This window comes from Pygocentrus nattereri, chromosome 19 (assembly GCF_015220715.1).
Source record: "Pygocentrus nattereri isolate fPygNat1 chromosome 19, fPygNat1.pri, whole genome shotgun sequence".
Classification (NCBI taxonomy): domain Eukaryota; kingdom Metazoa; phylum Chordata; class Actinopteri; order Characiformes; family Serrasalmidae; genus Pygocentrus; species Pygocentrus nattereri.
The window spans coordinates 9,636,969-9,660,281 of NC_051229.1; the positions used below are offsets into that span (position 1 = coordinate 9,636,969).

General features: G+C 40.2%; 1 protein-coding gene across 2 annotated transcripts in view; it reads right to left on the minus strand.

Moving 5' to 3' along the window:
* gpc5c (glypican 5c) overlaps window positions 1-23,313 on the minus strand; it is a 306,030-nt gene that overhangs the window by 97,364 nt on the left and 185,353 nt on the right. For both annotated transcript variants that reach the window (XM_017702515.2, XM_017702514.2), the window contains one exon: window positions 15,286-15,406. In XM_017702515.2, the coding sequence (XP_017558004.1) occupies window positions 15,286-15,406 (121 nt within the window). The remainder of the gene's footprint in view (window positions 1-15,285; window positions 15,407-23,313) is intronic.

Genomic DNA, 23,313 nt, shown 5'->3' on the forward strand with positions numbered 1-23,313 from the left:
TGCCAGTTGTTAAATTTGCTATAATTGAGACATTTAGTATCTGATCCATTAAAAGCTTAAAGTAGCCTTAACATAAGTAGATTCCTGGCTGCATATATATTTTATGTACTTAATCTGATCAATAATATGGATTTAATGTCTCAGTGGCTGCTCTTGACTTAGCATCATCACTTAAGGCCTACTAGGCTAGCTAGTTGCCACTAGCACTGATTATAAAAATGCTGATCAATTATAAAGCTTTTAATAATCACAATACACTCTCATCCCAACAGTACACTGCAATACACTACAGGAAGCATAGGGGCCAATGTGGCTTATATTGTTTCATTTAACATCAAAGAAAAAAAAAAATCACTTGTTGCACAGATCGAACTTTTCAGTATATCTTATGTATTATAAAAAGAATAAGTTGGAAGTAGCAGTCGGAATAGTGTAGTGGCAGCAGCCATGCTACACCAACAAGAGTTCTTGGGCAAGACCCCTAATGCTACATTTGCCTACATCTGTAACGTGACTAAATTGTTAATGCCATAACATGTAAAAGAGAATATGGGTTGAGTTCCCCAGAGTTCTTGTTGATTTTTGTTTATTAGTTCTTACTTTTCCTTCATATGCAGTCTTCACTTAAGCATTTTAACGTCATATATAGATTGCAAGGAGGACTCTACTGAACTACTTCAAATTGGGTAAGAAAAGTCGTGGGTTGAAGGTTAGGGATCCAGCCTCGTGACCGGAAGGTTGCCGGTTCGATCCCCAGAGCCGACAGCACATGACTGAGGTGTCCTCGAGCAAGACACCTAACCCCCAACTGCTCCCCGGGCGCTGCGGATTGGGCTGCCCACCGCGCCGGGCAAGTGTGCTCACTGCCCCCTAGTGTGTATGTGGTGTTTCACTGCCCAGATGGGTTAAATGCGGAGGTGAAATTTCCCTGTTGTGGGACTAATAAGGGTCACTTAATTTAATTAAATTAATTTAAAAACTACTTACAAAACAAGGAAGGATTCAGACCTTATGAGGATTATTTATGATCTATCTAAACTCAAGGCATTAAATGAGACAGTAATAAGCTATATATCATTATTTATAGGGTATTTTCTATTGAGAAGTGTCTGTCCCAAACACTAACCCCTAAATTTCAACTTATAAAAATATACTTGCATTTTAAATGTTTAAGATCTTTTTGATTTCACGAAGAGTTTTAGTCTAGAAAGCCTCTGTATTTTAGCAGAGGAAATGAGATTTCATCCCTGTCCCTCATGGCCACATGCTGAGCAGTTAGACCCCACTGTTTTGAAGGAAGTGTTTCCCAAAGTCGGAAAATCCATGTGCAACATTCAGAACTGTTACTAACAAAACACATTTTCTGCATTAATTTTTTGTTTTTTTAGTAAAAACCCTACAATTTTTTGTGCACAACAGTTCCAAGGTGTGTTTGCTAGTCACGTACTTGCTGGCATCTTTCAATTCTGCTCAAAATGCGCTAAAACTGTCACCACTGAAACATCTAGTAAAGTTTCAGAGGTGTTATAGAACTGTTAGAGAAAAAAGAGAATGTTCAATTACTTATTTTAATAAAAGTAATTAAGGTACAGCGTCCAAAAATATTTTCAAACCAAAAACATTTCAGTCTAAAATCAAAAACGTGTTTTGAAACAATTCAGTAGAATCATCCACACATGATTTAAAAAAGCACTTTACATATTTTAGTTATTCTAATCATGACCGTGTTTGAAGTCTCTGTGCAGTGGTCAGTTTGTGTGGTTGTAACAAGGCAAGTCTTTTTAAAGGCTGGTGTAACTCACATAACTCTGAAGGAACACTGACAGAGACGTTTTCCCTACATCTTACCTTGTAATCGTTACAATTGTGAACACAAGCAGAGTCACTTTAACATAATGTAAAATTAAATGGTATAAAAATCTAAATATGTAAAATGAATCAGTGATATACACTTAAACTAAATGAGGAGGCATGTACTAATTACCACAACACTATGGTTCAAGTGATAACTACTTAATTTGTGTAACGTGGAGCGAGGTTGCGGACGCATATACGGAGATAAGCGACTTTTATTATGGGCAAATCCAGGGTCATAGCTGTAACAGTCCAGGTTCAAGTAGCCAAAACGGAGAGAATTCGGGTCAGACATGATAAACAAAAACACTGAACCTCAACCAAGAATAAAACAACAAACAAGCTTTCAAACATCAAACAGTACAAACAAAACATCCAACACAAAGACCAACGAAAACAAAGGGCAAACACGGGGCTTATAAAACACAGGGATAACGAGGGACAGGCAGAAAACAGGTGTTGACAATCAGGGGTGGAGTCTCTAAACAAGTGGGCTGGACCAAAACAAATGCACATGGAAGATCAAAATCTTGATCTTGAGGAGCCACTCGTGACAATTTGTCTGTGAAGTTTACTGGCTCACATGGATTCAACAGAATAATTAAGTAATAGGACAGGAGAGGGAGTGTGTTATCGTGAAATAACACCACGGCTGTGATTTGGTCACATGCACAAGCCGAAGACTTTGGGCGCAAAGTAAGAAGTGAAAATGTTCAAATGGCTTCAGCGTCTCCTACACCTTTCAACGTTGTTGCTTAGCAACGGCGTCTCGGCGGAGTGATACAGTGTAGAATGCTTCTCAACCAATCAGCTTGCGTGGCTGGAACTAACTGTTGTATAAATTATTATAACTTACTTAGATAACTAAAAACAATGTAAAGATGTACAGAAGCTGTACTAATATTTTAAAAGAGAAAGTATCTGCAAACCTTTTTATAGAGGCAAAGAAAGACAAAAGAGAGAAAGTCAGAGAAAGATGGATAGTGACCTGTATAATGAATGGCCCTTCTAACCCTCAGTTAGGCACTAGAGGACACAGAGCGGCTGTAGTGAACGTCCACACCCAGATCCAGCTGCTCCACTTTTTTCACGGAGCATCGGACCAATTTATCGCTCGGTGTGTGTGTGTGTACTGTACGGCTGTGAAGTGATGGACAGCGGCCATAGAATGTCCGATAAATGTATCACTTTCATGTTCACATGTTAAACTTCTGCAGAGGGGGCATTTCTTTTTTTACTGTCCTCCAATGTGCTGTCAAACCACTCTGTGTGTGTTGTGAGTGGTTTGGACAGCACAGTTCAAGTATGTAGTATTGTGTCCATTTTACTTTTTTTTTTTTAAACTGTGACCGCTAATAATAAAAATGAATAAAAACTGAACTTCAAAATAAAAGCACGAAACTGAATCTAGAAACTAAACTGAAGCACTGCTCGTTTGCGCATATGGGTCAGTTTAGGAGTCCGATGTCGCATACAGGTCACATTTAAAAGATACGAACACCAAACAGAAAAAAAACGGATTTGGTGAGAAAACCAGATTTGGGCCACTTTTACCTGGTGTGAACGTAGCCTTAGTGTTCTCCTTCGTGCATGTTGAGCTGTCTGATAACACCGTCTTAGTAGCAGAAAAGCGCAGAAAACGTGTTAACCCTGATGGGGAAGGCCCAGCTAGCGAGAAGCTACTGGTCATCATTAAACTAGGGAGAAATTTGTAGAAAAAAATGTTCTAACATTAATAATGTCCCACTTTTTGAATGTTTTAGTTACTTTTTCCAACCACTGCATCTCCCGCTCAATGTACGTTTACGTGTTGAATCCTCAGCACGTGACTATGGATGCGACACTGTCGGCTGTGTCCAACAGTCTGACTAGTCACCGTTTGGCTTCTCTGCATAAGGAGAGAGAGCAGATTGAGCAGAGTCTGCATCTGCGGTTTGATGCATCAGCTTTATGTGTTTACTCTCATCATTCATCACATTATAGTACATTATAATTATTTTCAAATATTCTGTTTAATGTAAATTATCCAAAAAATTCTAATATTTTTCATGTCACTGTGATGCTTAAAATTTTAGCCCCCCAACTTAAAACACCATCCTACATCTTTAAAAACACACACTGCTTACAAACACCAGACTCTTTAATATTCTTTACACAGCATGGACACACAGACATCATGCTAACATGCCTGCAGCCCAGCAATTCCACCAAAAGACCTCACATCTGTGTGTGTGTGTGTGTGTGTGTGTGTGTGTGTGTGTGTAGATGCAGAGTGAACGTCTCTGAGCTCTTATCTAAAATGAACACAAACAGGAAGCAGCACCTGCAGAATAGAAAGGTAGCATTCATTCTGAAACCAAACGAACAAAAATGTTGCTCACTTCAGAGTTACCATGACGACAGTGGGCTATGCTATGATGCGCTTTGTATATTGTGTATGGAGGGTGATGTCATATGTCAGTCAAAACTCACAATCAATTTACAATAGCAAGCATGTAGAAAAGAAAGAAAGAAAGAAAGAAAGAAAGAAAGAAAGAAAGAAAGAAAGAAAGAAAGAAAGAAGATATAGTGAAAAGAAAGAAAGAAAACGAGGGACGGTTAGGAGTTAGAGTGAGAGGACACGCAGGCCATGGTCAGTCTGTCTCCTCATGCTGCCCCAGGGGAGTCTGGAAAATTCGGCTTTTCTCCCAGAGTCCTTTCAGAGGGTCAGTGGATTAACATAATAACAACAGCACCTCATCCACACAAACAGCATCCACATAGAGTTTAACTAGGATCTCTGTCTCTCTCTCTCTCTCTCTCTCTCTCTCTCTAACAGCATTAAAATACTGAAAATGAAGCAGTAAAATCTCACATAGGCTTTTTATGCTCTTCTCTACTGCAAGCTTTTTCATTCTGACATGATAATTAAATGACTCAAGCAGCTTAATGGATGGCTATGGAAACCAAAAGCAATACGGTCTGCCAGGTGATGGCTCAATAAAAACAGAACTGAATCGAGCATCTTAGTGCTGTGTGTGTGTGTGTGTGTGTGTGTGTGTGTGTGTGTGTGTGCTAGAAAGAAATAGAAATATGGCTGTACATGACAAAGTACCACACAGGAAAGATAGTCTATAGTCAGCTGCAAAAGCTGAACATAAATTCAAATGTAGTCTAGTTGGCACGTAAACTTACCTACAATCCAGTTTACGAGCTACTAAATGGCAGCGTCATAGTTTTAATAAAGCTTTGTTATTACTTCAAATTTACACCTACTAATTAATATGCATATGCACAACCTCTATTGATGCAAAACAATTAAATAAATACATTTTTAAAAATTGGATTTGGAAAGTGTAACAAAGTTACGTTTCCTGCGTTCAGCAACTGATTACTTTCCTCAGTCAAGTTCTCAACCATAATGTCACTCAAAATACCTAGTAGATGAATTATGATTATACATCAGTTAATTCTGAACTTACAAGTTTATTGGTTGAGAAGCGTTCTAACCGTGCTGGTATTTGTGATAACAGCACAGATTATTCACATTAAACCTGTATCGCTCTGCTGATGCGTTGCCAAGAAACATCAACCTTTATGTACACAAACTTAGTTGTTTTGCATTTGTGCTTATACAAAACAAGACATTGATCAAATTCTTGATCATAAGTTGACATATGACCCAAGCCCGTTTGGCCAAACTCTGGAAAACTGCAGATGCAAATGCAGAATCTTATCATGAAAACTGTTAGAAACACACTGGAACTGGCTAGAAACAGAGGACAATTTGGCAAACAAGATGGGCTACAAAGTAGGCCATGTAATTTTTACCTAAAAATCTAGTTCTGCTGTGGAGCCGCAACAGGGCAGTAAAAGAGCTGCGTTGCCGACTCCTGGGCTGCCGAACATGTCTGTTGTAGATCTACTTTTTGGGTATTGTCAGTACTAAGGCAATGTTAGTATTAAGGCATACTCAGAATGAAATTCAGGGCTTCTTCGGTTTATTTTTTCTCTTTATTTTGTAAAAACTGCTGTATAAAAGCAATAGAACCCTCAAGGTCTTGCCTTCAGCTTGTGCCTGCCAGCAAATCACAGCTGTGATGTTATTCATGATAACACACGCCCTCTCATGTTCTACTGCTTAACTAATTGGAGAAATTTTATTTGCAAAAAAGCCACACCTCCCTTATTTACTGTTGCTATGTCTGTCAAATGTCCCACTCAGGCTACTTGTTTGCATCCTACAGACTAAAAAGTTCAGCAGTGCAAAGGAAAACAGACCAATCTGTTCAGAGCAGAATGTACTACCACCATCGATCTCACTGCAGTACTGTTTTGAGGAGTTCTGTCTGAGATTTTCCTTCACTTGACAGAGGAAGCAGTGTTTAGAGAGGATTCTAATTGGCTGAGAGGCAAGTGACCATCTTGTGAATGGTCAGTTAGCACATACCACCAAAACCCACCAAATTCTCAGGTGCTGTACACTGACTGAACTAAACCCTCTTTAGACTTCATCAGGTTCAAAATGAAGAAAGTCAAGTAGGTACCCCTGACCTCTTGACAGTCTCCAGCAGTGGCAGCAGTCACTTGCTAAATAGGAAACAACTGAAAGGCGTCTCCTGGTGGTTTTCAAGAAGTGGGACATGGCCTGTTTCACCTCACAAACTTTTCCAGCAGCCTCAGTGAGGTAATACCAGTCGTTTTCCAATCTTCAGTGCTTGGCATCTGCAGATGATCCTGCTTCCATCTTCCAGCAATCATAAATTGTTTTTGCAGGGCCACTGACTGCACTGATTCCATTCTGCTCTCCAGGTCAATCAGGCTAGATATAGAACGGCAGCCTGCAGCCAATGAACCACTCCAACCAGAACAAGAAGTCAATGAGTCTTCTCTGTGTCTCAGTCAGATGCATTCAACTTAGCCAGCCAGTACTACAGGGTGGATGCTTCCAGGTGTCAATAAGGTGGACCCTTTTCCTAGTGGTTACTAGTATCACGAGACACTTTCATTGGATTTTCAAGCAATTTGAGATGAGGCAAGTCATTTACTGATTGTTGTGCATCTTTCAAGTTATTTTAACATCATCTTAAAGCTCTGGTGGTGTCAACCCATTAAGACCTGCTCTCCTCACTTTAAGCTTCCTGCCTCCTTGTTCCCCAGAGTGACTGCAGCTGATGAAGCTTTTCAGTTGGAAAGTAAATTATTCTATAGCACCTACACATATTCTCTAACAATGACTCTACACTGAATACTGACTCCCTTTTCCTTTCTTCACAGCAATCAGAGTAAATGCTCCATTGCTAAAGTACACATGTTAACACATTAAAAATAAATACAGATTTTATTGGAGTGAAGCAATCGAAGAACAACTTCTGGCTTTCAACTGAAGCCACTTATAATAACAGGTTCTTTCAGGAACCAAGTATCTCTCTTTATAAGATGTCCTAAGGGCTCCAAAAAACTCTCTGTGGCATCTTTAAAAGCGTAGAGCTGACCTAACAGTGGGTAACCTGAATGAACACTGTGTCCAAACCATATTGGCCTGCTAAAACCAGTCCTCCTAATTAAGACAGGGAACTCCTGCATATAATATTACAATTTGAAGCAATTTGAATAACACCATTTTAAAAAGTCTACTGGTGAAAGTCTTTTTTATAGTCTGCTAACAAAAGAGTAACAATTCTCCAAATCTTTAAATCAGGAGGCTCAACACTGCTCTTCAGTCAATGGATCTGACAAGTGGCTACACGTTCACGCTTAAAACCAAACCTATCCCCTTCTGATTCCAGAAAATTTAACAAAATTCGGCACGATCATCTACTGGGGCATGGCCTACTGCCATTTGAAAAAAGCAGCAGAACTAATTGTCACTGTAAGGTTAAAGGGAGACAACGCCAGAGTGGGACGAAACCACCATTTATGGAGGGGTACGCTGGGGAGAGAAGGGGTTGGAAACTCTAATAAAAATGGCGTACTGCTGTTAACGAAATGTGCAGAGCACAACCTGGTCATCACTAACACTCTCTTCCGTTCAAAACATCTTGGATGCACCCTCGCTCCAAGCTATGGCATCTCATTGACTATGTTATTGTCTGCTCCAAAGACCGCCGTGATGTTTTTAACACCAGAGCAATGATCGGTGCAGATGACTGTTGGACTGACCACCGCCTTATCCGCTCCATCATGTCTATCCGCTTAATGCGGAAAAGAGGGGTGCAGAAAAGTCGGCAGAGTTGACCAAAGCTTAACATCAAGCTGTTGGGTGATAACATCCACCAACATCAGTTAAGGGATGCTCTGAGCACTGATTTGCCCAAACAGTACCCAGAGGATATTGAAGAACACTGGGGCATGCTTTCTTCAACCATCATGAAGTCCTGTAAAGGCATTCTTGGTCATAGAAAGCGTAGACATCAAGACTGGTATGATGAGAAGATGAGAGACAACAAAGCTGCTGGTTCTGATGGTATCCCAATAGAGGTCCTGAAGAAAGGCGGTCCTGATCTTCTTGAGCACATCCATGCCTTGTTTCTCAAAATATGGTCAGAAGAGAAAATCCCTGCTCAGCTCAGGGATGCCCTAACTGTCCCCATCTTTAAGAAGGGAGACAAAGCTGATTGCGGGAATTACCGTGGTATCTCTCTGCTTTCCTCTACAGGAAAAGCCCTAGCCCGGGTCTTAACCAACAGACTCACCCCACTGTCAGAGAGTATTCTTCCTGAGTCTCAAAGTGGATTTCGGCCACACAGAGGCACCACAGACATGATTTTTACAGTGCGTCAGCTGCAAGAAAAATGCCGGGAGCAAAACCAACCATTATACATGGCCTTTATAGATCTCACCAAAGCCTTTGATTCGGTGCACCGGCAAGCTCTTTGGTTGGTACTGGCAAAGATTGGCTGCCCAGAAAAATACATCCGAGTTCTGAGACTATTACATGATAATATGTCTGCCATGGTACTCGGTGACAGTGGAGATGAATCTGCTCCCTTCAGGGTTGACAAGGGAGTCAAACAGGGCCTCGCCTCCCAAAACAAGTTCTCTACTCCCAGCTAGCTGTAGGGAAAAGGGCCCCTGGAGGCCAGAAGAAGAGATTTAAGGACAACATCAAAACGAACTTAAAAAATTGTCACATAGAACTTAAATCATGGGAAGATGCCGCAAAAGACAGGATGGGCTGGAGAAATCTTGCTGCGCTGTATAACGTTGACCTCTGCCAGGCTGCCCAAGTCAAACACAGACTCAGAAAGGAGAGATTAATGTCCAAGCAGGCCAGACCCAAATCTACGACTGCTACATTCCCTTGTCCATATTGTACAAGAATAATTGGGTCCAGAATTGGCCTCTATGCCCATCTAAAGACCCACAAGGACTAAGAAGGAGGACAGTCGTACTCGATTACGAGTGACCGCCGATGATGATGAAAGGGAGACATAGCATTTTTATATTCTGAAAAAGGCTTTGGTACATCAGATAAATCAAACTCAGGCCTGCACTTAACATGGATGGACTATTGAATACTAATATTGCCATGGACCACTGATTTAGCAACTGATGGTTAGTATAATGACACAGGTGTGGTGGAAAGCCATGCTATGGCAGATGTACTTAATTTTTGCTCTCATTTCATGATGAGTGAACCAACAGGAGTGGTCCAAAATTACTGGTAACATTAATGTACACTGAAAGTTATGAATGTTTCTGTGTTCTCCTGTGAAGGTTCCATTTCGGGGATACATGGTTTTGTTAGGACAGCCATGACACTCTAGAAGCATTTCAAGTTTGTGCCCATCCAACACCATGTTTAGAGGACGTAAACCTTATGGTAAAGGAGACAAGATAAAGCTAGAAGAAATATTCATTAACCGTTTCTCACAGTGCTTGTATTACCTTTTACAAACTTTGAATTAATGTCATTTATGTAGTTGAAAGCAGACCAGGAAATGTCTAACAATTTCATACTGATGAAAAGATACTATTGGGATACTATTTCTCTCCCAACTGCTACCGCAACCCTATCTGGAATAAGTGGGTAACGATGATGATGATGGAAAGTTACTATTGTGTACAGCTACATTTTAAAAACTCAATACTCAACAAATGTTGTCTCTTCTTTTCTTATTATGTTGAAACAAACAGCTGTATGTAAATGTAACCTTTTGTGTAACAATATAACGTAGTAATTACATAATTATGTACCTACACTTTCACAGTACGGCAAAATCACAATTATAACAACTGTAGACAAATGAGAGTTATTGTAATCATTATACTTTTCATTGTAGGTTCTACTACAAATCATTTTTATTTTCTTTTTTTCCCCCTTTAATTTAATCTACCTTTAACTTGCCACTTACACTCTGACATGAAGCTGAAATGATTCTGAGACGAACAGAATGGAAACTGAGCTGAATTCAGAGACAAGGCCTGAGTGAAACAGAGAGGGAGAGTAGAAGAGAGATATATACACCCACCACAGTGACTAAGCAGTGAAAAAAAAACACCAGATGAAAGCACTTCATTGATGTTCATCGATGCTGATGTCAACTCATTCATGCCGCCTCTGTGTGTGTGTGTGTATGTATTTGTGAGTTGTGTTACTCTGTGGGTGTGTGCTATTAGAGTGTGTGTGTGTATTAGGTCACAATCTTCCCACACAGTGCTTCTTGTTTACTGACACTGAGGACTCACATGGCAGTCAGATGAGCTAGAGATGGCCTGTATGGCTCAGATTCTCGTGTTCCAGATCAGAAGTGGGTAGTAAGTAGTTCTCGGGCTGCCATGATTTAACACGATCAAACTTGATATGTATATACACTATATTGCCAAAAATATTCACTCATCCAACCAAATCACTGAATTCAGGTGTTCCTATCACTTCCATGGCCACAGGTGTATAAAACCAAACACTTAGGCCTGCAGACTGCTTCTACGTACATTAGTGAAAGAATGGGCCACTCTCAGGAGTTCAGTGAATTCCAGCATGGTACCGTGATAGGATGCCACCGGTTCAATGAAATGTCCTTGCTACTAAATATTACACAGTCAACTGTCAGTGGTATTATAACAAAGTGGAAGCGACTGGGAATGACAGCAACTCAGCCACAAAGTGGTAGACCACGTAAAATGACAGAGCGGGGGCAGCAGATGGTGAGGTGTATAGTGCACAGAGGTCACCAACTTTCCGCAGTCAATCGCTACAGACCTCCAAACTTCACGTGGCCTTCAGATTAGCTCAAGAACAGCGTATAGAGCTTCATAGGATGAGTTTCCAAGGCCGAGTAGTGCATCCAAGCCTTACATCACCAAGTGCAATATAAAGTGTTCAATGCAGTGGTGTAAAATGCCGCCACTGAACTCTAGAGCAGTGGAGACGTGTTCTCTGTAGTGACAAATCAACGCTTCTTCATCTGGCAATCCGATGGAAGACTCTGGGTTTGGCGGCTGCCAGGAGAACAGTACTTGTCTGACTGCATTGTGACAAGTGTAAAGTTTGGTGGAGGGGGGATTATGGTGTGGGGTTGTTTTTCATGATTTGGACTCGGCCCATTAGTTGCAGTGAAAGGAACTCTTAATGCTTCAGCAGACCAAGAGATTTTAGCTTCCAACTTTGTGGGAACAGTTTGTGGATGGCCCCTTCCTATTCCAACATGACTGCACACCACTGCACAAAGCAAGGTCTATAAAGACATAGATGAGCGAGTTTGGTGTGGAAAAACGTGACTGTCCTGCACATAGTCCTGACCTTACATGTGTGCTTCTGGAAGAATGGTCAAAAATTCCCACAAACACACTCCTAAACCTTGTGGAATGCCTTCCCAGAAGAGTTGAAGCTGGTATAGCTGCAAAGGGTGGGCTGACATCATATTAATATATTATACACACACACACGCACACAAGTGCAATTTGTAGTTCTACAATTATGGTGTTAGCCCCCTTTCATCCCGTTCGTCAATAGGGCATCAAGGACCCCGACAGAGCAGGTATTATTTGGTTGGTGGCCTATTCTTATTCGGACGTAGTGGTGGTGGTGTGTGTTGTGCTGGTACAAGCAGATCCAGTCAACAGTGCCCTGTGGGCAGCGTCCTATGACCACTGATGAAGGACTAGAGGATGACCAACACAAACGGCATAGGACCAGATGAGCTACTGTCTCTGACTTTAGATCTACAAGGTGGACCAACAAGGTGTCTAATAAAGTGGACAATCTTGTTCTTTCTAATGACACACATTCCGACGACACTCAGATTTGATGTACTCATCAAAGGCTTCTGATCAAGCTCATGGAGATTATGCCAAAGGAAAAGGGTGACATATCAAATAGTGAGAAATTGTAACATTCATGTCAACGTTCAACAGTTCTATTTTCCACTTACAATGCATTTCAACAGCAATCTCAGACTTCTGAACCCCACTGTATATGGTAAAGGCACCTGACAAAATGGACAAAGAGTGTAGATGGATGCAGAGGTGCACTATTTGAAGTGAGTATGTATACACAGTGTAATGCAAAAGTTTGGGTGCCCCAGTCAAATTACTTGTTTTGTTAATATTTTTTTAAAAAGTGGAAATAAAGTGCTATTTGAGCCTGATTAGGTTTATGAGAGAAGGCCCGTAATGTAATCTGCGCGATTCAACCAATCAAGTAGTACAACATAAAAAATCATTGTTTTTTTTCCGAAATTTTCCCACAAAGGCTGGACCAAAAAATTAGCACACGGGCATTTACTTCAGCATTAGACACGGTACAGGTGCCACACTTCTGAACAATAACAACATACTGTGTGACTAAATGGCAAATATGCTGTAGAAAAAAAACAAACAAACAAAAAAACAAAACAAAAAGGGGACACTTCACAGACCATCAGTAGTCTTGTTATGAAGCTTGAGGATTAGGGATTGAGTCATTTAGTTGTTATCCCTTGTCTTAAGTGCACCAAAAAGAAGAAGAATGTCTATTCAGTTCTGTTCCTGACAGATGCTGGGTGTTCTAAGATGTTCCAGTGCAGTTCTATAGGGAACACATTTAGGACCTGATACTACTTTTACTTCTATTTCAGTGCAGCAACAATACTTGAGTACAGGTTTAGGCTGCTCTGCCCATCTTTGCTCCACTCTCCCATATGAGCTCTCTCTGTGTCTCATGGCTCAGAGCCATTTTGAAGCTGACTCTCTTCTCTTTCAACTCACCTCTTCCACTTCATCCTCTGTCCTTTCTCCTTCTCTGAATCTGATATACCCCCTTTTATTTTCATATGGAAGCTGCAACATAACCTTATGCAAAACTCTGACCCATTTTCTTCATCTGAAGTTCACCACATCTGTCTGACTCACTCACAGCAAGCTCAAAATACCCAATACTACGGAATCATCCTTCCTTCTGAAAGGTCACTGGTCATTATCTGGTGAAGCAAAGCAATAGGGCCATTAACACTGCTGATAGCGTTCAGTAAATAGTAGTTTGGTAATGCACGCGTGTGTGTAGGTTCCACTGTACGTACACTGGTGCAATATGGCGGTGCTGGCTGAGAAGTTCGACATTGTATCAGCCGAGATAGCAAAGATTGACTTGCCTTAATGGCTCAGAGGCTAAGGACTCTTTCTGGTCTATGTGGCTTTCTGGTCCACCCACGTGAGCTACACTACAGGAAGAAAACTACCTGGGCATGCTGCCTGTGAGACTCTTCATTGCAGCTATAAGTTCTACTATGCTGACAGGGACCTTTCCCTGCAGGTGAGGATTCTTTCTGGGCTACAATGCTTTCCAGTCCAGCCCTGTGAGTTACACCGCAGCTAAGAAGCTACCTGGGCGGGCTGCCTGTGTGACACTACAATGCAGCTATGAGGACTCCTATGCTGGGAAAGACCTATCTTTCTGGCCAACTAAGTGACACTGTGCTGTGGTCTGGGGTTTTTTCTTAGGGTTTTTTGTAAGAATGGAAGCACAAGGTACAGCAGAATGTATATCTGTAATTTATAGAGATCTCTTATCCTGTACAAATCAATTATGAACAATACAGATGTCCAAAAGTAATATTAATTCACTGACAAATGCCTGTAGAACTAAATACATCCACACAGTAATTAAGAACAAATAACCAAGAAGTAGCTTATGATGCTAAAACATCAATTAATAGCCTTATAATAAAATCAGCATCAATTAAAGCTCGTTGGTGATGATGCTTATAAGAAAAATAAAAAGAAAGTTAGCTGTTTCCACAGATTTTTCAAATCCTCTGCAATACTACATCTTTAACATGTAAATAAAGGCATTCAGAGTGATTTGGTGTGAAATGCTTCACTTTAGAAAAACAGTGCTGGCGATAAGAACCAGACACCAGAAAAATTGAATGCCTTTAAGAGCTCCCTCACAGAAAATGACCACATGAAATGGTTATGAGTATGCTGCCTGATGCCTGATGCCTTGGACGTCACAAACTGAGGCTTTTGACCTGAAATGTCTTTTATTAAAAAACAATATTACATAAAAAACACAGAAGACCCATATACACATACACGGAAGACCCATCGCTACTCATTTCAGAGAGCTATTAAAATGTCTTATTAGCACTGTAAACACTGTGACTACTAGTTCCCATCACCACCACCATAGAGAAATCCAAGTATAGTTCTCTCCAATGATCCATTTCACATCAAACTCTCTGAATGACTTTGTTTACATGTCAACTACTTAATTTTGCACTGAATTCCCCTTTAATAATAGATACCGGTGGTCACAAATGGGTGAGTACATCATGCCAGGAAATAAGCAGCCTTAAATAAAGGCACCAAATCTCTTATATTGAAAAAATTATTGAATAAATTAAAAATTAATCCGCGGACTACAGTGGTAAGGACAGACTAATTCACTGTTTAATTAACTACACTCTAATTAACCCTCTTTATTAAAGCAGACATCTTCATTCTCACTGCCAGAGGTAACTCTACTCAGTAAATCCAAGTACTGACCATATGGCGAGTCACAGAGCCAAGACTTTCTACTGACACATAAGCCTTCGCTACTAGCCAGACACAACATATGAGCTTGACCTCCTTTCTTTCCGTAACAGTCCCTACTCTTCTGAGAAGGCTTGGAACATTGCTGCAAGGATTTGATTGCGTTCAGTCACAAGAGCATTAGTGAGGTCAGGTACTAACGTTGGATGATCAGTTCTGGATCACGGTGCACTCCAAATATTTCCAAAGGTATTGGACGGAGCTCCATCATTCCAAAGAACACAGTTTCACTGCTCCACAGCCAAGACTTTTCTTGGCATTGGGCATGGTGACCTCAGGCTCTTGTTAATTACTAATTTAATATTATCATCATTATTTTTTTTTAAGCCACTTTCCTAAGGAATAAGGGTCTAAAGAGAATTTGAAAACATAGAAGCACTCCATAAGGCGATGAATAAAATACAGAAACCTTCATCTCAATGGGCAGAAACTCACCTGATTGAAGTGTTCCAGTCTGTCTTTGACTTGTGTGAGCATGTGGTCAGGACCCTTAACCCGCACCTCAGGATTCTGCCTCTGAGCATGAACTCCATTACCCACAACTCTACCTGAATAGCTGAAAGAGAAAGAGAGAGAGAGAGAGAGAGAGAGAGAATGAATGCTGGTGATTTATTGATTTCATTGAAATTACACGTCAACCATTAAAGTCAACCTAATCAAGACTAACTTATTTCATCTTGTTAGTTTGTGTCCTATTTACCACTCAAATTCTCTTTGCACCGTATATGTGTACCTCAGTACTACAAGACTCAAGATTATATCTCTATCTCCCATTATTTATAGTTCACATGTAGTATATTTTTTCTATATTTTATTGGATTTCATTTTATGTTTACACCTGCACAAAGATAAATTCCTTGGTGAATACAGATTTTGATTCTAACATCAGAAAAAAGTCTTGTTTTCCTGTAAGCCATCAAATCACATCATGACTTTTTTTTCTCTGCCTCTAAATTGTCTTCTGATATTTGATTCCATCACTGTGCCTTCAGCTGGCTGAGAGATCCTTCCTGATACTGAGTTTCACTCAGAAATGCACAACGAAATGGAAGCAAACTGTCTTGTTACTTCCCAAATTACACTGATTCGTGTTTAAAGAAAAGAATAAATGAACGACAAACTAAAAATTCAGTCAATCAGACAACCTTCATGCTCTATAACTAAAATCTGAAAGATCTTTCAAGAGGAACGAATGAATGTATTACCTATAGGTTCACCTTCCCAGACCCAGATTAAGATCAAGCTTTGATAAAATAGGATTATCAATGGTAAAACACCATTTACGTTAAGTGCAGTTTAATAGAAGACTAGACTTTATCTAGCCCATAGAGGAGAATAATGATAATAATAATAAAAATAATTGTCTTCTCAAAATCATACACATAAATATGCATAAAAATACAGTCTCTCATTGCCATATCAAGTTTCTGAGCCACCTTTCACTCCAGGTACTGAACCCTGTGTGTTTACATCTCTTTATATTTCTAGGCTGTTCACAAAATACTTGAACTTGAACTGTGCAGTGGATTATTGTTCCTGAGGCATAGTTCCTAGGAAATGCAGCAGTCAATCAACATTACTCATAATATGTTGGAAATGACCAAAAATGCAAAAGACAATTTTGACAACATTAAGTTGATAAACTTGTTGTCAGTATAACTTAATCTGGAGCTGCTAACAAGGATGAAATATGAGTGTTGGTTCAGAAAAGGCCATTTAGTCAAAATGAGAATCAAGGCATTGTGTCAGCCCACCATGAGACCTCCAAACAATTAGCCCTGCTGGGGCCCCCTTGAAAATCTAAATCACAGTGTGACTCCTTAATCAGGAGCTGAATGCATTGTTAATGCTTCAGCTTGCTGTCTGGCCACGAAATATTCGGCTCAGTACCTGTCAGAAAACCCATCAATAGCAAACTCCCACAACATAAATGATGCATCATAAAACCTCATTGCTAGCCTGAGTGCGGCAAGAGCACAGGCTGAGAGAGTGGGAGAGAGAGAGAAAGAGAATGAGAGAGAGAAAATAGTGACTAGCCAGAGGTGAAAGTGAGGAGGCCTTAAACTTCATCCAACTATTCCAATTATCTGATTTGACAAAGACGTGCACCGTTTCTCACTCCTGAAGAAATATTTTAGGACATGAGTCAGGCTGCCTTCATCCTGAAGAGGGTAAACACTATTATAGACACGGCAGCGCATCAGGCTTTAAGATGACATTCGCTCTTTCAGATCTGCCATGTGGCCTAGTTCTGACTCTAGGCGTGCAGTTATATAAGCATTCTTTCTGTGGGTTGATCAAGATGCACTTGCACTCATACAGCGTCTCCTCAAGACACGTTATCTACTTGACTTTATGGACTTATATAGTCCTGATGCTTATTTTTGTGTGTTTTTATCGCAGCGTACTCAGTGTCTATGAAGTAAAAATGCAGCAGAGCAGATTTGTGATTAGGCAAAGACCGATCGTGTGGTGGGAAATTCAGTGTATACTGTTTGACAGGTATAACCAGCAGCCAAAAGCTATGTTAGCATCTTGCTGCCTGTTGTCAGGGGGTCATACAGTGGGGCAATGCCCGACCAGCTAATCTCACTAAACTCACTACTTTTTTTATACAGGCTTCTATAACAGTAGGCAGCAAAAAAAAAAAAAAACAAGCAAGTGAACTTAAACTTAGCGTGTGCTGTGTCTGCTTGCTGTGTGCACCTGATATTAAAGCATTATATCCAATGGCAGGGTTTGTTTGTTCAGCTGTGAGGGAGTTGAAAAATGTTCAACTTATAAGCTCCACTCATAAGTGTCAGTGTCACTTTCATACATGATAACCAGCCAACAAAGACAGTGGGTACAACTGAACCAGAGAGCACATAAGGGAAATGTACACTTTGACAGCTCTGCTTACATTCGTGATTTAAACAAGGATCCTGCAAAAAAGACTACCTTTAATTGATTGTTTATCATGTTATTATTCTATAGCACGGCATTGCATCACTTAGCCTCACTGCCTTGACTTCATGACTTTGCATATTTTTTTGTGCCTTTGTTTATGAATGTTTTTTTACTATGATAAAGAACACGGACTGTTAACATAGTCACTAATGCACAGATGTTATATTTTGCTTCCTGCTATTAATACTAGCTATCTGGCTACTGCATCAGCGAGCAAACGGAGCATAAATTAATTCATTGATAAGGGGGGGAAAAAAAAACTATTCGCTTGACCTCGAGTATCCTTGCCAAAGCGCTTTTAGTTTTTAAAAAGTTTCTCCCACCTTCAAGATCCATCAACAGAACAGTGTTTTCCTACTCTTCAAAGTATTAGTCAGCGGTCATTCTTGAAGTTCACTATTTAGTTTTAAACATAAAATGTTATATGCTAAACTGTGCTGTACTATGCTGTGATGACTAATGTAACTTCTGATTCTTTCAGGAACCAGTGCTGCTTCTATGGCACCACTCCAAAAAGCCTTTATTTCTCAAAGTACACAAAAATGTGCAACCATTCTCAGATGTTTACAGTTGTCCCACATACTTGAGTCCACACCCAGGACTGCTTCTGGGCTTGTTTGGGGGAAGAGCTCATTATCATTGGTTTGCTTTCACCCACCAAAATTCCACCTGAACTGTGGATACTGCAATTTCACATGTTGCTTCTATATGCAGACAAAACAGAGCAAGCAGTCCAGTATCCAGAAAAAAAAAACACCCTTAGTCATATATGGAACACAATTCCAACCTCAATGGGGCAGGCTGGGGTGCGCATGGAAGGTTGTTGGGTCAGCTGAGTATAAAAGCATAGCACGTGATAGGTGGATAGAAGAGGTTAGTGAAGTGTGGAGTGAGCAGGGTTAGAAGCCACAGCCGTGTGTTGAGGGCTGGACAGAGCAGGCCTCTTCACATAGCCAGTAGATCTGTGGCTAAATCACTAACGAGGCCTCAACACTCACCAGGGACCCAATTACTGCCTCTGCCTGGCCAGCAGGAGTGAAGGGACAGGAGGAGGGAAGAAAAAAAAAAAAACGAGGACAGGAGAGAAAGAAGAAGAGGAGAGGAGAGGGGATACAAGAGTATTACCTGTCCACAGCGCAGTGATCACAATTCTCCCTACAGCAGATTACTGAACACACATATAGACTCAAAACTCCACCTAATTACTCTGCAAGACGAGCATGTGTAGGTGTGTGCAAGTAGGCCACATATGAAGCCTGGAGTACAGCCGTTTAGCAGCACATGCTAATAGATCTGACACAGAGAGAGAGTTCAACCCACACAGTCAGACATGCATTATTCATCTGAGTGATGGATGCACTGATGAGAATATTATTCATCAGGACACACAAACAAACATGCACACCAGATGAGGGAAGAGCACACCTGCAGGCTTCCGTGATGTGGGTGTAGGCCTACTTTGATTGTATGTGTGAATTTAATAAATGTCTATGCTGGATGTTACGTAAAATAAGCACAGCAACAAAACAATTCTTGTTAAAAAACAGTAACTTAACGTGTCCATATCGAGGGTGCTAAACATATAGCTTATGGACTGGATTCTGGTTCTTATCTGACCCACCAGACGAATTTTGAATCCAAGTCCTGAATCATCCTGTCAACCATAATCTGCAAAATAATGACACTCAACCAATCGCTGCTTAACAAGCGTCTCTAAGCAGTATGTCAGAAAAGCCTGCAGTGAGAACGGTGGTGGCAGTAAATTAGTCACATTATGCTGTTGCGGAACATTGCCACTGGCTGTAGCAGCACTTTCTGTCAAAAGTATAAATTTCCAAATTGCCATCTTTATCAGCATGCTAATGTTGGTTATGGCTATATTCCGCCATCAGTCATGTACAACAATGAAGTCCCGAACAATTTTTCCGAACAACAATGTGAATGTAGACTAAGAAGCAGCGGAAAGATGTTAAAGAGGAATGTGTAATTCATACACATGCTACCCTGACCATTTGGAGTGTGGAGCAGCTTTTCTTTCATTCCCAAACCTGAAAGTTTTAGAGTATACTGTGTGGAAGACAGCTCAAAGTCAATACTATTAACCAGCAGCTCTAAAAAAACAAACAAAAACAAAACAAAATAAAAAAGAATCTTTTTGAATTTGCTAACATGAATAATGTTGCAGAAGATCTGCTGAGTTAGTTTTTCTAAGCTTAGCTGCTAAAACCTAGCTTAATAAACAGGACTGTGCAGATCTCACATTTGCAATTAAGATCTTGTTAGATGATAAATATTTCTGTATTCAGTGAAAGTGGTAACAGAAGTCAAAGCCATATAATGCTATAAAAAGACCTTTTGTAATATTTCACAACTAATTAGGTTAACTGGCAACAAGTCAGCAAGTTAGTAACATGAATGGGTATAAAAAGAACATCAAGAGAGGCTGAGGCTTTTAAAAGTTAAGATGAGGTGGGCTTCACTACTCTGTGAAAGACTGGGCAACAGTTCAAGAATGATGCTTCTTAACGTAAAATGGCAAAGAACGTTCGTTATCTACATAATTAAACAGGGAGAGAATCCTTTGAAATCTCTGTATGCAAGGGACAAGGCTGAAAACCAACACTGGATACTGTAATCTGTGGTCAGCCACTCTTTACAGAACTGACTCTGTGTTTTTCTTTCCTTTCTCTGCCGAGTTGATCAGCTGCCCATCCTGTGCGTCTGATGCTGTTGCCTCTTCTGCCTTAATTGGTGCCGCTGCTCACCAGCCTTCTGGACCGGTTTGACCACCACTGAGCTTCTTGCCTTACAACGCTGTGCAATCCTCATCCTCAGATCTTTTCTTTTCCAACTTTACTATAATACTTCATACTAATAATGTTTGCTATCCGGTGTCGACTGTAGGAGGATGGGTTCCCCTTCTGAGTCTTGGTTCCTCTCAAGGTTTCTTCCTCTTTTAGGGAGTTTTTCCTTGTCACCGTCGCCGCTGGCTTGCTCATGTGGGCTCGGACCCGGATTTTCTTTTCTTTTCTTTTCTCTCTGTAATACTGATTGTTCTGTAAAGCTGCTTTGTGACAACACCTGTTGTAAAAAGCGCTATATAAATAAATTTTACTTGCTTGCTGGATGGCCATAATAGTCAGGCCCTCAGGTGGTATTGCATTAAAAACAGACATAAATCTGTAAAGGAAATCCCTGCATGGACTCAGTAACACTGCTAAAAAAACACTGCACATCTGTGAGAGTACAATTAAGGTTAACTGATATATGCAGGTTTTGGCAGCATATGTTGCCATCAAGATGACGTCTTTTTCAGAGAAGGCCTTGCTTATTTCAGCAAGACAGTGCCAAACCACATTCTACACATATTCAACAGCATGGATACATAGTAAAAGAGTCTGAGTGCCAAACTGGCCTGCCTTCAGTCCAGACCTGCCACCCACTGAAAACATTTGGTGCATTATATAATGAAAAATATGACAAAGGAGACCCCAAACTGTTGAGTAGCTGGAATCCTGTACCAAGCAAGGACAGGAAATCATTTCACTTTCAAAACTACAGCGGTGTCTCCTCAGTTCCCAAATGTTTACAGAGTGTTGCTAAAAGAGGAGATGATGCAACACAGTGGTAAACATGTCCCTGTCCCAACTTTTTTTTTGAAACAGCTCAAGTTAAAAATGGGCATGTTATTTTCCAAAACACAATAACATTCTCAGTTTCAACATTTGACATGTTGTCTTTCAACTATTTTCAATTAAATGTAAAGTTTAAATAATTTGCATATTACTGCATTCAGTTTTTTTAAACATTTTTACATTGACCCAACTTTTTTTGAAACCGGTGTTGTATTTTGTGTGACAAAGTGGAGACGCTATGCCTGAAGATCCCCATCAAAGATGTAGAAAACAACAAATAATACATGTGGAATGAAAGCAGGATTTACCAGGTTTTGAACATGGCTCCTCTGAAGACCCAAGTCATTACTCATCGTATCACCTAATCTGACAGTACTTTATTTTTAGGGCTTAAAAAATTGGGATACTGATGGGATGGAAAGTAAGACTTAAAACGCAGAAATCTGTAAAAAGTAAAATGTACTTAAAAACTGATGAACGTATCAATAAACTGTCCATTTTTAAGATGGAACCTCAATGCCTACATTCCTAAATATATGCATGTATATTTTTAAGTTATAAATTCTTTTAATAATGAGCTTTTAATTCACATATTTAAGCCTGAAAAAAAAACATTTCTTAGCATATTCCTGTTCTTGACACAAGGCATTGAATGCTGTGGACTCACACGGCACTGTTCATGGAATGACCTGTTCCAGCTTAAAGCATCGGGCTAATTGAGCGGATCACTTTCAGAAAACTGGAGACGATGACTGTGGCCAGAGACTGTAAAATGGGATCCCTTTTAGTGCTTTCAAATTTGTACACATATACATAACACATAAATCCTTTGGTACAGCAATAAATCAGCATCGTTATTACTCTGAGCACTGATACTTTTGGCCTATTTTAGCATCGTTCCCTCTGGACAACTTCAAAAACCTTTTTCACACTCTGACACCTGGAGGCACAGGAGGAGGCAAAGCATGCAGTATCTGAAGCCAGCTGTGCCATTTTGCTTGGAATGATTGGGCTTGGCTTTAGAATAAGAGAAAGCAGCACACAGTAATCCTGGTTCACCACATAACATTTTTAAAGGGCTCATATCTTCATATCATATCTTTCCCTCAAATGTGATTTTTTCCACTGAGATCTTCTTTTTGTGGGTAAATGTAACAAAAGGCATTTCTACAAGACCATTTTCCAGCTTCTCTTTATCCTTTAGAATTAAACAGGCTGTTTTTGTTATTGTACTGATAGAACTGATGTATGTAAATGAGCTATGTTTTGATTGGCCTGGTCCTTGCATGATAGTGTGTGTGTTGGTGGTTCGACACTTCATCAATTGATGGGCTACAGCCCTTACTGTACACCAGCAAGGTGGAGCAACAATGCAGGAGTTTAAGCTACACCACATAAGTTTTGAGGAGTTGGCGACCTTTGGGAATGTGGGTTGTGCTTCAGAGCCATTCCCTGAGCAGATGTTTGTGAGCTTCTTGAAAGAGTATTTAATGAGATCTCAGTCAAAACTTGGTAAAGAACGTGTCTTCCAGGGATGCAAATTGTGTATTATATTCATCATATCTTCATTAGCATCATGCCGATTTTGAAATTTGAACAGCTAAACATCAAATCATTTTGAGACTGTTTGTCTGGTGTTAACACATATGATGTATGATGTAGTCCAAAAACACAAAATCGAACCAGACACTTTTTTCAAAATATTATTTCAAGCTTTACAGGATGCCTTGCAGACACACACACACACACACACACACACACACACACACACACACACACACACACACACACACACACACCATATTTTAGACTGTTTTTCTAATAAATCAGTAATGCTACTTTTGAATTTTTAAACATTTTTTAACATGCATAGATTTAA